Below are 14,449 nucleotides of genomic sequence, written 5' to 3'. Positions count from 1 at the left end.
CCCCTCTAAAGCCCACGGCGCCCGCGCCAACTCGCCGTACACGGTGTAGGGGCCGCTCTTTCCGTACCTGTTCGCTCCTTCGTCTCCCCCGCACATATCGTTCACGAACGCCATGTCCTCGACATTCCCGTCCTCCGACTCACGCGGGTGGTGGCCCTCCAAGCCCAACTCAAAGGATCCTGCGCGCAGGCCTACACCGGAGAAGCGCGACTCCCAGCCCAAAGTCTCCGGCAACAAATTCAATACGCTGGCCTCGGCCCTTGGGCTCAAATCAACGAAACGCCCGCCTGCACTCGCCATTGAGCAGCCCCCTCCAGCCCTGCAGTCCCCTCTCTCCCCGAAGCCGCCCAAGAAGTATGCCAACCGTCCCCCGTCCAAGTCCGTGTCGTCGACTCGCTCGAGGACGGACTCCATCGAGCCCCGGACACCTCCGGACCTATACCAGGACCCGGTGGGCAAACGGCAGTCCCTGCTCACACTCTCGGACCTCGATCCCTTCGCTGCACGCGGCATTGCAACTCCAAACTCCCCGTCCGATCCCAACCGTCTGTCCGCATACTCGAATACTTCTGTCCCCGAATACGTGTCGAAGAAGCTTGAAGCGCGGGGCCCGACGCACCGTTCCTCCTACGCGTCCTCCTCTTCCACATACACTGGTGATACGGGCAGCAGTCCCACGACGATGTCGCCCGTACCCTCTGCAGATGGACATCCAAAGATACCCAACGCGTGCGTCTCCTAATTCTTTGCCACGATTGCACCCGACTAACACGCCTATAGTAGACTGCCCGGTAATCTTCATCGCAAAGCCTCACTCCTTTCGGGAGATGGATCGCTTGGGTCGGCTTGGGATAACATGTCCTCCAATATGCATTCCTCGCAGACACTCAAGGAGCCGCGCCTTAGTCAACCTGACCCCACCACTCTGATCTCACGGCCGCCCACCCGCCCGAGGGGCATGACAGATGTGGGCACATCGTTGCGACACAAATTCGTTCCTCGAGACGACGCAGTCCCCAAGGTCGCTCCTCCTACTCATGTGATGCCTCGCACGTCCCCAAGAGTAGTCGTACGCCAAGCGTCAGCTTCTCGCATTGTCGCCGGACCAAGCACTGCACCACCTGCTGCTGAACTTCCCCCACCACCCTCACTCCCAGCCGATGACGCCGACTTCGCATCTAACTCCATTCATCAACATGACTCACCCGACGATATGTTCTTCGCGTCGCCTACTAGCTGGGATGGTCGCCCGCTCAGCCCTAGAGAGCGCGAGAAAAGGCCATGGGAGAGGGACTTCCAGCCATTGGGTGGCTATGATATAGATCGTAGCCTGCCTTCAAGCTCTCGGTCATCCGGCTCGCAGCCGTCGCGGACGCTGAAGAAGTCGCTATCGCATCAGGCGTTGGTCAAAAAGGCGCCGGTCCCTACTGTCCCCACACCCCCTCCCGAGCGCGACGCGGACAGGCAACCGCGAAAGCAGAGATCCTTCCATCATCCGCGTACACCCCTCTCCTCTCCGCAGACGACGAACGCTTCTCTGCCTGGCACACCCGACGCGTCGACGACAGACCACAGACGAAGTGGTCCGGGGTCTACGCGGAAGCGTCTCTTCTCCGGTTCCAGTATGCGGCGTCCGTCGACATCACAGGGCCCGGACACTGACGAAGACGTTCGCTCGGTATTCAGTCTGCCTCTTGCAGCAGAGCACGTGCAGCGCGCGCCGCTATCACTATCCGCATTCCACCAGCCGTCGTCGTTCTGGGATGAAGGGCCGTCGGAACCACCTAGACCTATAAGTCCGCCGTCGACGACGCAGCAGCAACAGCAGCAGCAGCAGCAGGAGTATACACCGCAGCATATCATGTCACCTGCTGATATGCTGAAGGTGGAGGCCAGTATGGCCCTGGAGGAGGAGGCGCAACGCCAGCCGTACATCCGGCAACGAGGGAACTCTATCCTATCGTCGTCGACATGTCTGTCCGACGAGACTGGAGAGGAGGAATATCCGCCTTCCGTACATCGTCTCACCGCCATGCCGTCACGCAGCACGTCCATGGTCTCGCGGAAGAGCACAGGCTCTGTCCCGCAAGTCTCGCGACCTTCTACGGCCACGAACTCGTCTGCAGCCTCATTCAGGCAGCGATCAGAAGAACAGCTGTTCCTTTCCCCTCAGGCACTCCCTCCCCCTCCGCGACGTAATCGTCCCTCGACGCGGCAAGGTCCTCCCGCACCACCTGCTCCAGGCCCTCCCCCTCCTGAGACGGAGGCGGAAGCGTCGGAAGCGGTGGATGGGTTTTCGCCGCTTTCGCCACCGCCGCGGAAGATCCTCTCGGCGAAGAAGTCGATGGAACGGGTGACTCAGCGTCGGTCCATCATGCGCAAACCTTCCTTCCTCAGCTTTGACGTCGAGGACGAGGATGATCCATCGGACGGCGAGCTGGACACCGATTCTATAAACCACATTTTCGAGGGAGCAGGAGACACGCATGATAGCTTCCTCGACCTAGCTCGCGAGTCCTTCGACTCGACCAGGAGCGACTACGAATAGCCTCGGTCGATGTTCGTCCCTTCTCTGATACTTAGCATTGGTTATTTACTTATTCTTCTTTATGTAGTCTCTACTTACTCCAGCCAGTGTTGGCCTTATCGTTCGCGCCAGGGGCGTGTTTGTAGTGCACGTCGCCTCGGAACCTCGAACAATTCGTTCTTTTTCTCTGTTGTTTCCTTTCTTCCTCACGTATCCTATACTCACTCTCGCTACCTTCTCGCAGTCACTTCCCGCCATGCCACTGTCCCTGGGTCCCGGAATCACGTTCGTTTTCTTCTCACTACACGGTCACTTGCGATACGACTTTGGATGGCGCTTGCATATCACTCGGGAATAGAAGGCACATACGCATGTACACACCTTGCAATCGCAGTGTCAAGCACTAATGCACATAGCTCTGGGATTCTCGTATTGCCTCGCTAGGCTCACAGTGCATGGCCCTCCGCAGGCCTTCCTTCGTCTAAGGGAACCTTGAATTGCATTCTTCAGTACGCCCGGTGGAGCATGTCTCACCCAATCTTCGGCGGGGCCCTGCAACCCTGCCGCGCAGCCTATTCTCGCGCATGTGCTGGTGGACAGCGCCACAGTGTATATAATGCGCAGTTTACAGGGCAACGTTACGCACTTTGCCTTCGCCCACGATGGATCCCCTCAACGTCGCTGTCCGTTCGGGTACGTTCTATCCTCCCCCTTGCTTCCTGGTCTTATAATGCTGTTTCCCAGTCCCGCAAGAACACTACGCCAAAGCTATCGAACTCCTCGAGGAACTGCGCGAAGTTCTTGAGACAAGAGATGAAGCACGACTCCCCGAGGTGGGCATAACCCGCGACCAGATGCCTCCTGGTGTTGATTACGACGCCGTTCTGGATGACAACCTGGACAAGTACGTGTTTACCCCGTACACTTCGCACTTACTTTAGTTGTTGATTGGAATCGTGGAACACAGATGCCACTGGCAGCTGTCCCAGTTCAAGAAGTACGCGAAGCCAACGCTCATCGCATCTGCCCTGCCGAACCTCGACTTCGTCGTAAATCGGGCCCAGGGCGGCAAGCGAGACGTAATCCCCATTTACACCCGTGCCGTAGCGCTCGCGCGTACCCCGGAGAGGGAGGCAGAGGCATTAGAAGAGTTCGAGAAGATCATGCCGGACTTGAGCATCCCGGAAATGGGTCAAGTAAGTGCCCTATGGGCACGCGCAGAGTGGTGGAGGCTGCTGCTACGCCAAGGAAAGGTGCAGAAGGCTAAGGAACAGGAAGAGTGGCTACAGGACGTGAGTCCACTTACGTCTTGTACTGCAACGAGGATGAGACTGACGAGCATGTCTTGATAGTGGTACCAGTCGCATCCTTACGCCATGCCACCGAGCAAGTTCGCAGAGGCAGTCCTAGACGAAGGCGAAGAGACAAATGCCATTTTGGACGGCATACCCGACTTCGGCAAAGGTGCGTGTAATCGCGAAGAGCAAGGGAAACTTGCTGAGTGAACGTGTAGGCGTCGTTGAGCTCCCTGGTGGCATGTTCGGCGGAATGAATGCCTTCATCGTGAGCGATGTGTCTTCTCGATTCCGCTGTGATTGACCTCTCCCATGCAGCGTTTCGGGTAACACCAATGGTTCATATACGCGCGCTGGTATATTCTGAGCGTCGTAGAAGAGTAGTTCCCTCAGTCTAGGTGTAGCCTTTTGCCATGAATGATGTTCTTGATCATAGACCCCGTCAACGAGTTGACCTCCTTGACCAACACCTCTTCGCCAGGACTCATACCGGTGTCAGCTTTTCAAAGTACAGCAGTTGCCTCTCACAACTGGACTTTACGATGAAAGAATGATTATCCGAATATTCAGAAGGCGTATACATATAAATTCCCTTGTCCACCTTTCCACATCTGTAAATGAGCACGCCGCCTCAGCCTCAGTCGGTCTCGTCGGTGTGGTATCCCGCCCGACGCATCGCGCCCAACCGATGCCGCGCCGCCCCAAGCTCCTTCTCGAGCTTGAGGATCTCCACCTGCTGCTCCATCTCGCGCTTCTTGAATTCGAGCGTCGCCATGTTCTTGTAGTCGACCTCTTCCTCCTCGGTTTCCCGGGCGGAGATGGCCTTGACCTGGCGCACGAGCGCCTTGCAGGCCTCGGTGACAGCCTTCGCGGCGAGCTCGAGGCGCTCCTGGGTTTTGGACATGAGGTTAGCCTTGACGCGAGAAGCAGCGACGAGCTGAGCAGTCGCGGCCGCAACCTCGTTCGAGGCGACGATGAGCTGCTCGAGCGAGTGCGTGCCGGACAGCACACCGTCGGCACTCTCAATGAGCAGGTTGGTAGCGAAGGCGACGGCTTTGGCAGCGGAGATAAGACCCTCTGTCCAGCGGTTGTTGCGCTTGTAGAACTGCTGGGTCGTGCTCGAGCCCTTGCCCTGCGCCACAATCTCCTGCTGAGACTCCGTGGCGGCCTGAATGAGGCGAGCGATGGCGCTCGTGATCGCCATAGCAGCCTGGAGTATGGAGTCGTGGACCTGCAAGTCGACGGCGCTGAAGCGAGACGAATCGCGTGGACGCGACATGAGCTCCTGCAAGCGCTGGGTGGCGAGCTCGATAGCACGAGCGGCGCCAAGCATTTCCCGCTCGACCATGTCACCGATGTCACCCTTCTTGAGGTCAGACTTGATCTCCTTCGACACCAAGCCGTCGATGATCTCGGAGAGCTTCGAGAGCGCACTGCGGGTCTCGACGTTGTTCCGCATGGGTACGTCCCTGCGCTGTGTCGGCTGCAGGAGGTCCATCTTGTACGACTGCAGGTTGAGGAAGAACCGCAAGCCGACGTCACCTGCCGTCTTCGCAATGTTGATGATCTTGTCAGACGCATCATCGTTGCTCGCGAGGCGGGTAACACCCTTGGTGTTGATGAGGACTTCGGAGAGCGACTGCGCAAATTCGTTCGCGGCCTTGATGACCTCGACGTGCTCGCCACCAGGTTCACCGCCAAGGTACAGGCTGTAGATGGTGGCGAAGTCGGTCGCGTTGTTGACGGCCTTCTCGATCATGGACAGCGTGTACTCGGGCGTCGCATTGGTGTTGCCGGCTTGTGTTGGCGACTCGAGTTCGTAGATAGCATCGTCGACCTTCTGCACGCAAGCCTGCAGGATGGAGTCTTTCGTGACAGTCAGATACCAAGGACACCAGTAAAGTCATAGACTCACCGATGATGTCGTTGAGTTTCTTGCGGTTGTCGAGAATGAGCGTGTCAATCTGTGCGTTCGTAGTCTCGTCGGCGATGCCTTGGCTCTATATGTGTCGTGAGAAAGTGGGACAAAGAAGCAGCATACGCGCTGACTGACCTGCTGCGCCTCTGCGAGCTGCTGGATGGTTGCATCCATGCCTGCTTGCAGGACCTCGATCTCGGCGTCCTTCTCCTCGCGAACCCTGTCCACCTCACTGCGGATGTCCTCCAACTTGGCCATCAGGTCGTCGATCTGGAATTGCTTGGACTACAAAAAAGTCAGCCACAATGTCACCTGTTCAAAATTATTGAGGCGCACACGCAGGGTATCCTCCAGCTCGGCGATCTGCCTGTTGTACCGGCTCATGACATGCGAGACCTCGTTGTTCTTGTTGCGCGACGAGTCCTCCGCGCGCTCGTTTGCAAAGTCAAGCTCGCGCTTCAGACGGTCCATCTCCTCCTTGTGCGCGCTCTTCTGCCGGTCCATATCGAACCGAGCACGGTCGCGCTCGCGCAACATGTCCGCAAGTTCGAGGTTCTTGGCCTTCAAGTCGCGCTCCATCTTCTCCATGCGGTCTACTGCCTCCTGCGCGGAGTTCGCCTTGAGCTGCATGTTCTTGAACTTGGACAGCATGTCGAGGTGCTCCGTGCGCAGCTGGCTGTAGAGCTTCGCAAGCGCTTCGTACTTGTTGCGCCACAGGGTGACCTGGTCCTGCAGCTGCTTGATGAGCTCGTCCTTGCTCTGCATCTGCGCGCCGATGGTCTGCCCCGCATTCGCTAGCTCGGCCTCGAGCGCTTTGACGCGGCGGTCGTACTGCTCAAGGAAGATCTGGTCGCGCTCGTACTGGCCACGCATGTTCAGCAGCTCACACTCAAGGGCTTGCACCTGCTCCGCGGCAGCCTGATTGGAGTACATCATCTGCTGCTGCAGTAGCTGCTCCTGCGCGAGCCGCTGGGCCTCTGCCTGCTCCCGTTGGCGCTGCTCGAATTCCATTTGTTGTTGTTGCTGAAGCGCTAACCGCTGTCGCTCCTCCGCCTCTTGCTGTGCCCTGAGTGCAGCCTGCTGATCTTCGTACTGTTTCAGCAAGCGTGCTTGCTCGTTAGCAGCAGACATGTCCGGCGTCGGAGCAGCAGGCGGGGGCGTGGGGGACTTCGGCGCAGTAGTGCGAGGTCGAGCAGGTAGGTCAGGAGCGTCGCCGGAGTCCATGAGGTTAGGAGGTTCGTGGCCAAGTTTGGGCACATTAATGAGACCAGTGAGATACTTGAGATTAGAGCATTCGTAGTAGAACTTGCGAAGGGCGTGGTGTTGAGAGATGTAGCGCTGTCGCAGGGGCTCGAGGGCCTCGGTATCATTGGTTCCTAGGCGTTATCAGTGTTATGCCGCATAAAAGGGTGGAACACGCGTACTGCGGTACATGGCGCGCATCATGCTGGTGATGAAGCGGTAAATGCCCCAGCTCTCTTTGACAAGAGGTACAAGGGCAGAAATGCGACATTCGTTGTTCGAAGAGTGACCGAAGTGCGAGAAGACCATCTTTTGGAAGGAGTCAATCATATCCTGCAGGCCCATAAGGTCGGAGATCGTCTTATAGCTGAGGGGGAATGAGTGGTGATAGACGCGCGCGACATGACGCGTACCCCTCGTTGGGATCATCGATCCCCTTCAACGTCACATACTCCTCGTATTCGAAGAGGCCGTTAAATTCCGGGCGGAGGCGATGGAATCGAAGCTTGGCAAGGATGAACTGGACATATGTCCTAATCAGAGGCCCGTAGCCTATGTACCCGATTAGGACGCGTTTTACCGATATATATCGTACGCACCTCTTGCAGAATCCACCCCCACTGTGCGTGCGCAAGTCTCGAGCCACGCCGTCTGACCATGGGCCTCCTTGATCGTCTGCAGAGCCGTGAGAGGCAATGCCAGCCCGGATGGAGCACACGCACCACTGGATGGCCTTCTTGCAGGACCTTGTGTACCGTAATAAGAGCCTTGAACGTCTGCACCTCATCCGAAAGGATGGGTTGCACCCGAAGGCCGCTCCAGAACGAGATCGAGGAGTGATAATCCCAGGTGAAGACGATGCACTCTACGCCCTGTCAGACATATTCCAGTCATGTCGGCACTGATACGCACTCCGAACATGCTTCTGCTTGGGCGCCGTCTCCTCCGGACTCGTCGCCTTCTTGATGTTTATAACCAGCTCTGCCTCGGCCTTGTCCTTGTCGACTGGCCGCGTCGGCAGATGCATGCCATCGTCGTACCTGCAGACGCGTCAGCGCTCGTCGTCTTAGTGCTGCGGGCTGCGGGAGCGTACATGCTCATCGTCGGAGGAGCCAAGACGGGACGCGCAGCCGCGATGCGATGAGGAGGGGAACAAGCCGAGCCGGGCGTGGGAAAGTCGACTTCACCGCGCGCTTTCGGAGTCCTGCATGTTCTCTTTCCGTCGCGCGTTCGCGAGCAAGACATGGCGCCCGCCGCGCCCCAGGGCGCCGAACAGCGTCCCGCGGCGCAACATCACGGCCCCCACAATATACAAACCGAAGACTGAGTCGTGGTTCACGCCCATCGTCGGCCTAGTCGCCATCTTCCCTGTATTCACCTTCGCGCTTGGCTCCTGGCAGCTCAAGCGCCTGAAGTGGAAGATTGACCTCATCGACGAGCTTACGGAGAAGCTGCAGCTCGACCCCTTGCCTTTGCCTCGTCAAGTCAAGTGCGTAGTGCTGCGTGTCGTGGTGTGCGGAAGAGCTTACTCCGGTTCGCAGCATCTCTGTCCTCCCAGAGTTCACCTGGCGCAAAGTCAAGGCGAATGGGAAGTGGGATCATGCGCACACCATGCTACTGGGACCCAAAGTCTTCGAGGGGGAGAACGGATACCAAGTAATCACCCCGCTTATGCGCCAGGACGGGTCGACTGTACTTGTCGATCGCGGCTTCGTTCCGAAGGAATTAGGCGACAGCGGCACCTTCGACAAGCCAGAGGGCGAAGTAGAGGTCGTCGGACTCATCCGCCTGTCGCAGCCTCGGAACACATTCACGCCAGACAATGATCCGAAGGAGAAGTTCTGGTACTGGAGGGACTTGGACGCCATGGCCGAGTATGCGGGCGGCAAAGAGGCTAACGTGCAGCCTGTCTTCTTCGAGGAGATCTTTGGTATGTGCTCAGTGTTGCACTGCGAGCTCATTGCTGAGCTTCTACAGACGGTCACACCGGTCAGATTATGGAGAGGTTGGACAAAGGTATTCCAGTAGGCCGGCCAGCCACTGTCAACCTTCGCAACTCGCATCTGTCCTATGTCCTCACCTGGTAAGCGAAGACATTCCGGAAGGACTTTGTTTACTAACAAGACGTAGGTGGGGCCTGTCAGCCATTTCATCCGTCATGCTCTTTCGCTTTATCAAGAAGAACAGAGTTCGGGGACGCAGCCTCCCACGATGATAGATCTCTGTACCGCTACGACGAACCACCACTCCAATCCGACTGTATTATTGAATCGCACGTCCCACTTGCCTGAAAGGTTGGAGGTTGATTGCATTGAGGCAAGTACCTAACGCAGTCCAGTATGCCGTGGTACAGCCTTCCTATTGTTATGAACACGTTGACTCCTTATAGATCTGTGCGCGTTCATCGTGTACCTCCTTCCTGCCTTTCGCTTTGTCCCTCAAACCCGTCGACACTGCCCGATGGTCCATGTCTATTCATGCCGCCGCGTGTCTCCACACGTGCAGTGCCTGCTTTGTTCTTTGAATGGTCGGAGCCACCGATCGCGCGCGCTTATAATGGGCGCGTACGCCTGCTAATCTCACTCTTCATCTACCGTCGTATCAGTCGCCTCAAGCCACCTGCTCACTATCCAACCCTATCCATATCCGATCCACCCACCATGGAACGCGTCCCGACCACTCCTCCCCGCCATCGTCGCCTCCTGTCAACACCGACGCCTGTGACCGTACAACCCAGCCCGCCCCGACGATCGGAGCTGCCACCCTGCGGGATTGAGGCGAGACGGAGGCTTATCAGGGCAGCGCAGGCGGGCATGGGACTTACGGACGAGGGCGACTTCAGTCCTGAGTATCTTGCGGGCTGGCTCGATCCGGATGTGGAGGACGACACGTACTTCAGGATGCGGAAGGAGGAAGGTGCGTGGTAGTCGGTGGTAGACCGTCGAGGCAATCGTTGATGGAGAGTTTAGAAGAGCGCATACAGCACGATGTAGAGCGCGCCCATCTGGCCAAAAATCGCGCGCGAGCTAGGAGGGCTGCCCAGGAAGCCGAGCAACAGAGCCTCGCGAGTGACAGACACCCCCACCCCCCATCTGGCGCCTCTCGGCGTGACCGGCGGGAAGAGGGTCGTGACTCTCACGCACCGCGCAGACCATCTCCGTTGAAGAAGACGATGAACTCAGAGCTTGGTGAGTTTGCTGCTGAGGTAGATTAGCCACCAGCTAATGCGTCAACAGAACGCTACCGCTTTCCGGTCGCGGACTCTGATTCAGAGTGTTCGGAGTCACCGCCGCCAACCCCAAACTTCGCCCCTTGTCCTCCGGATAGCCCACCGATCCCTGAGTTCGCGAAGGCTCATCGTGGGCGTATGATTCCGCTTCCAACTCCCAGAAATACAACATCGCATCGTAAGGCAGCGGGCTTTACTCACAGGCCGAGGCAGTCGTCGAGCGCGTCGATTGCACCACCTTCCACTTCATCAAGTACTCGCCCTCGTCGCCCTTCAGCAGCTCCGACTACCGCGTCCACGCACTCGCACGTCTCCCGAGTGACAGTCAATCCTCCTTCTTCTCCTCCAAAGCGCCTTGCACCTCTCTCGCGCTTCAACCCATTCATGCCGCGTCCGCGGTCCGAGTCACTGTCATCCGTTATCGAGGAGGGTAAGGTCGGCATGCCTGAGCGTGCAGATCTGCACCGTCCAAAGGCCGCCGCGCTACCACCGTCGTCGCAAAGGAAGCTGAAGCGCGCCAACACCGTGCAGGCGATCTTCTCGAAGATCAACCGCCAGCCCTCGCCACTAGCTTTCAAGACGACAGCTTGAGTGCCAGGGTCGATGGGGGTTGTGCGGGTCTGCCTCATGAAGGAGGTCTCTTCTATCTATTCTATCATATCATGAGCATAATCACCTTGTATACGCGCTACCTCTGGCTGGAATCAACTGCTACTTGACTGTGGACTTTGAGCAACCACCTCGCCTGTGAGGCACGCTTCCCTCTCGGAGCAGGTTCGGATTGATGCCTAGCCGCCACGTGAAACCCCTGAGTAGCTGGTGCTTACCGCTGCGCGCCTCCTCTGACCTCAAGCTATCACCGCACTGTACCTACCACCTCTATGCGCCACCACCAGCGCAGATAACACCCCTCGCCCTCGCCTCCGCCGCCGATGAGCTCGGAAGAATACCATCAGTCGCCCTTCGAGGCGCGCCCCGCGCAGTCGTCGCTCCCCCGCCGCCGTCTGCAATTTCCCGATCCTGCGCCCCAGCAGTACTCGTCCTCAGAGAGCGCGAACCCGTCATCAGTCAGAAATGGTTCTGCGCGCCGTAGAGTGGTGTCTGTGGACGGGAAGTATGCGTATAACGGCGTTGCGCCTGTGAAGCCCAGGCGACGGCCCATATCACTCATCGGCACCGTGCCGGAGACGTCGCGGGAGGCGGGGAATACGTCGCTGTCGGCAGATGATCTGTCGCTGGGGACGTTCTCGGACGAATATGACTTGTGTGCGTGTTATCTGCTCAGAGGGATGGGCGGGGGCTGACGATGCATTCGTTATAGCTCATGAAGGTAGACGAGTCGTCTGTGGAGCGCGCGGCAAGGTACTGACTATGTGCAAGATCCCAGGCTCATCCAAGAAGTACAGCGTGCTATCAAGATGAAGGCTCGACGAGAGGCTCGCATCAAGGCCTCGCCAGGCGGCCAGCGATCCCAGGCGTCCTCCCGCTCCAGTCTTCATCAACCACTTCACCTCATTCCCCCACCCATGCGCGTACCAGCGGACATCGACTTCGCACCCTCTACAAGCACCCCTGCGAAGACGGATGTTACCAACGTACATCCCGTGCCCACGTCACTCGACGGAGGGAATACTCTAGATTGGTCTGTGCATACGGCAGACGAAGAGGAGAAAGAGGAGAAGCGGTGGAAGTTGACATTGTCGAAGAAGAAAGGGAAGGAGAAGGAGACCTTGCTCAACCAGAGTGATCTCGTGAAGCAGGAGAACCAGTTCGTAGGTGCGTCGCTGAACGGCTTTTATGTGGCAAGGCAGTGGCTCATTCTTACCCCAGAGGGCCTTCGTCGAATACGCAACAGCGCGTCCCCGCAGACCTTGCATAAGGCTGCTATTACCAACGAGCAGCTGACCCAGCGATACTCCTTCCTCCAAGCAAAGGTCGCGAACGGTTCCAACTTACTCGACGTCGCCCGATGGTATGGCGGCCAGCATGAATCCATCAGAAGTGCTATGGAGCAGTCTCAACCCTTCGTATGGCTCAAGCATCTCGACAAGCCGAAGAAGGAGCGAGACAAGGACAAACCGCGACCGCCATGGAACCTCACTGCCCTCACCCTCGATGCATACACCCGCGCTCACAATATACATTCTATCACGGAGGAGCCCTCATCCCCGGCTTCCTCCCCGAGAACCTCACACTCCGTTCCCTACCAGTCAGCACCCTTCTCGTTCCCTTCGCGCTCAGCCTCTCGTTTCTCCCTCAAGCCCTCCCTCAACCAGCGCTTCTCTCCGGAGAGCAATGGTCGTGTCAGCTTCGAACCCCTCATCGAATCCTTGCGCGGCTCGCTGGACCACCGCTCGCGTCGCAGTATCGACTCCGCGTATAGCAGCAACTATAGCAGCGCCTCCGGCTTGCCAGGCGCGTCGCCTGTCAACCCCAAGCCTCAGGCTAGCGAAAGTGAAGGTTCTTCGGCGCCTCACTCCTCGTCCAGCCACGAAGACAATCACGCTAAGAAGCCCGGCCGGTACCCCGTCATGGATCTCAACGACCCCGCGGACATGCCCAACATCCGTGTCACCAACCATAGCCGAAGTCATTCGCGGGAGCCACAGTCGCAGTCTCCCGACTTGACGGACGTTCCGTTGAATATCATACCGCCGTCGGACGAGGGAACACCAGATCCGGAGATGCGAGCTGCTATGGCGAAGTCGTCGCCGTTCATACAACACCGGGCGCTACCACGACGAATATTGGCTCGAAGGTCGCTGCCATCGACGAGGAAGGAGAGTCAGGATTCGCAAAAGCGGCACGCAACCCAGGAGCGAACACGACGAGAGTACGAGCAGAAAGCGCAGTACGTCCATTTGTTTTTCATCCGGTTCGCCGTAGACTCATCTTGATTCAAGGCTGCTGGAGTCCACGATGTCGCAGAACTCTCGGCTGCGTCAGCTGTTGCACAGGGTGGCAGGCAATGTCAAGGAGTATGAGAACGTTCAGTCCAACATCTCCCGTGCACTTGGCTTGCCGTACAAGTCACTGCCTCAAGAAGTTCTCGACGCGTTCAGTCATGATCCTGCCGCTGTCACTGGGTCGACGAGGCGGCTGCGCGGGTACCGAGCTGTGGACGACATTCACAAGCGACTGCGCAAGCAGCAGGAGACACTGCAAAACTACCTGAGCGAGGCTGGCAGCTCTGGGAAATTGGAGACCTCGGGCAGCATCTTTGACGATTCCATCTCCTCCTTATTGACCACCATCACTGCGCTCGAAGGCCACCGGAACGAAATCTATGTCCAGGCTCGGAATGTCACCCAGGTGCTCCAGCGGGTGCAAGTGCTGCATGCGGAGACGAAGTCGGATTACAATGCCGCGCTCGCCCATACATCGGTCGTCTACCCGGAGGTTCGTGCATTCCACCTATTTGACCGCTCTATCACCGTACTCATTGTTATTCTTAGTTATCGACCATCGTCACGCTGGAAGAGAGTTATCGAGACCAGTACCAGCAATTTTGGGAGGTTGGCATGAATTTGCTGACTTTCCTGCTGGATACTATAACCCCCTTCTGGCGTACGTACGGCAAGCGGATCGGCGACGATGTGATGGACTTCCTCATCATCCCCCTCTACCGCAACGAGTTCACTGGCGAGGCGAAGCGGTATCCAATCAAGCGAATACCAAAGCGCTCGTTCATGCACTGGGTGTATTCTGCGCTGTTCTTCTGGGGGTCCACTGCGGTCACGTTCCTTCAGATACGTACCGCCTTATCCTCCACGGCACACTTCCGCTTGGAGCTAATCGAGCATGACGGGCTGCGCTACATCGTGCTCCCCTTCTTCTGGATTGGCATCATTCTCCAGTGGATCGCCGTGCTAACGGAGATCGCAGTCGTGCTCACGCAGCTAGGGGTATTGTTCTGGTGGATATGTTGGTTCGTGCGGTTGGTGGATTGAGCTGTGTATCTCGCTTATGTCTTCTGGACATCCCCCCTTTCGTTATCCCATCCCCACCATTATTTACTCACCTCGCTCGCCGTGCTTTCGCTGTCCGGTCGTCGCCTATGCTCTGCTCCCTGGATGTTGATATCGTACCTGTACATATAAATACACGTATTTAAAGGTCCATTATGCGGTCCCTACATTCAACAATCGTTTTCCTCGTCTTACTTTAGTCTTCATTCTGCCCTGGAACACGCTGGAAGTCGAACAACGCACAGTTCAGTCACCGTGAGTCGAACGGCA

General features: G+C 57.6%; 6 protein-coding genes across 6 annotated transcripts; 5 read left to right on the top strand and 1 right to left on the bottom strand.

Moving 5' to 3' along the window:
- Window positions 1-112: 112 nt before the first annotated feature.
- SCHCODRAFT_02662783 (uncharacterized protein) lies at window positions 113-2,548 on the top strand (the record flags this gene model as incomplete). Its single annotated transcript, XM_003037441.1, has 2 exons — window positions 113-729; window positions 781-2,548. 2 exons carry the CDS (start codon window positions 113-115, stop codon window positions 2,546-2,548), a joined length of 2,385 nt encoding a protein of 794 aa, XP_003037487.1.
- A 635-nt stretch (window positions 2,549-3,183) lies between these two features.
- SCHCODRAFT_02610340 (uncharacterized protein) lies at window positions 3,184-4,279 on the top strand. Its single transcript, XM_003037442.3, has 6 exons — window positions 3,184-3,220; window positions 3,272-3,431; window positions 3,495-3,819; window positions 3,880-3,991; window positions 4,041-4,090; window positions 4,141-4,279. Exons 1-6 carry the CDS (start codon window positions 3,190-3,192, stop codon window positions 4,150-4,152), a joined length of 690 nt encoding a protein of 229 aa, XP_003037488.1. The 5' UTR covers window positions 3,184-3,189; the 3' UTR covers window positions 4,153-4,279.
- A 79-nt stretch (window positions 4,280-4,358) lies between these two features.
- On the bottom strand, window positions 4,359-8,141 carry SCHCODRAFT_02610336 (uncharacterized protein). The gene is made up of 10 exons (XM_003038774.2): window positions 8,076-8,141; window positions 7,895-8,022; window positions 7,705-7,847; window positions 7,582-7,657; window positions 7,396-7,534; window positions 7,165-7,349; window positions 6,077-7,116; window positions 5,876-6,025; window positions 5,738-5,822; window positions 4,359-5,688 (listed from the first exon to the last, which is right to left on the bottom strand). The coding sequence occupies exons 1-10, from the start codon at window positions 8,081-8,083 to the stop codon at window positions 4,460-4,462; spliced, it is 3,183 nt and encodes a 1,060-aa protein (XP_003038820.1). The 5' UTR covers window positions 8,084-8,141; the 3' UTR covers window positions 4,359-4,459.
- Window positions 8,142-8,190: 49 nt separating this feature from the next.
- SCHCODRAFT_02662780 (SURF1-domain-containing protein) lies at window positions 8,191-9,197 on the top strand (the record flags this gene model as incomplete). The annotated part of the gene is made up of 4 exons (XM_003037443.2): window positions 8,191-8,471; window positions 8,524-8,912; window positions 8,960-9,065; window positions 9,113-9,197. The coding sequence occupies 4 exons, from the start codon at window positions 8,191-8,193 to the stop codon at window positions 9,195-9,197; spliced, it is 861 nt and encodes a 286-aa protein (XP_003037489.1).
- Window positions 9,198-9,568: 371 nt separating this feature from the next.
- Window positions 9,569-10,944, top strand: SCHCODRAFT_02150009 (uncharacterized protein). The gene is made up of 2 exons (XM_050341936.1): window positions 9,569-10,170; window positions 10,219-10,944. The coding sequence occupies exons 1-2, from the start codon at window positions 9,939-9,941 to the stop codon at window positions 10,800-10,802; spliced, it is 816 nt and encodes a 271-aa protein (XP_050202152.1). The 5' UTR covers window positions 9,569-9,938; the 3' UTR covers window positions 10,803-10,944.
- Window positions 10,945-10,948: 4 nt separating this feature from the next.
- SCHCODRAFT_02610332 (uncharacterized protein) lies at window positions 10,949-14,370 on the top strand. Its single transcript, XM_050344420.1, has 6 exons — window positions 10,949-11,477; window positions 11,533-11,541; window positions 11,592-11,987; window positions 12,042-13,062; window positions 13,115-13,610; window positions 13,667-14,370. The coding sequence occupies exons 1-6, from the start codon at window positions 11,144-11,146 to the stop codon at window positions 14,159-14,161; spliced, it is 2,751 nt and encodes a 916-aa protein (XP_050202151.1). The 5' UTR covers window positions 10,949-11,143; the 3' UTR covers window positions 14,162-14,370.
- The last annotated feature ends 79 nt before the right edge of the window (window positions 14,371-14,449 follow it).

Source organism: Schizophyllum commune, assembly GCF_000143185.2.
Source record: "Schizophyllum commune H4-8 unplaced genomic scaffold SCHCOscaffold_2, whole genome shotgun sequence".
Lineage (NCBI taxonomy): Eukaryota > Fungi > Basidiomycota > Agaricomycetes > Agaricales > Schizophyllaceae > Schizophyllum > Schizophyllum commune.
Note: the sequence above shows the minus strand (reverse complement) of the source record. Positions and strands in the feature narration are given on the sequence as shown.

Excerpts from the sequence above, each read along its gene's own strand:
- SCHCODRAFT_02610340 (XM_003037442.3), top strand. The coding sequence starts at position 3,190 with ATGGATCCCCTCAACGTCGCTGTCCGTTCGG. Across the intron at positions 3,432-3,494 it reads CTGGATGACAACCTGGACAA|ATGCCACTGGCAGCTGTCCC; the intron begins GTACGTGTTTAC and ends CGTGGAACACAG. Across the intron at positions 3,992-4,040 it reads CATACCCGACTTCGGCAAAG|GCGTCGTTGAGCTCCCTGGT; the intron begins GTGCGTGTAATC and ends GTGAACGTGTAG.
- SCHCODRAFT_02610336 (XM_003038774.2), bottom strand. Across the intron at positions 7,350-7,395 it reads ATCGATGATCCCAACGAGGG|CTATAAGACGATCTCCGACC; the intron begins GTACGCGTCATG and ends ATTCCCCCTCAG. Across the intron at positions 7,117-7,164 it reads GATGCGCGCCATGTACCGCA|GAACCAATGATACCGAGGCC; the intron begins GTACGCGTGTTC and ends GATAACGCCTAG.
- SCHCODRAFT_02150009 (XM_050341936.1), top strand. The coding sequence starts at position 9,939 with ATGGAGAGTTTAGAAGAGCGCATACAGCACGATGTAGAGCGCGCCCAT. Across the intron at positions 10,171-10,218 it reads GACGATGAACTCAGAGCTTG|AACGCTACCGCTTTCCGGTC; the intron begins GTGAGTTTGCTG and ends ATGCGTCAACAG.
- SCHCODRAFT_02610332 (XM_050344420.1), top strand. The coding sequence starts at position 11,144 with ATGAGCTCGGAAGAATACCATCAGTCGCCCTTCGAGGCGCGCCCCGCG. Across the intron at positions 13,063-13,114 it reads GAGTACGAGCAGAAAGCGCA|GCTGCTGGAGTCCACGATGT; the intron begins GTACGTCCATTT and ends TCTTGATTCAAG. Across the intron at positions 13,611-13,666 it reads CATCGGTCGTCTACCCGGAG|TTATCGACCATCGTCACGCT; the intron begins GTTCGTGCATTC and ends TGTTATTCTTAG.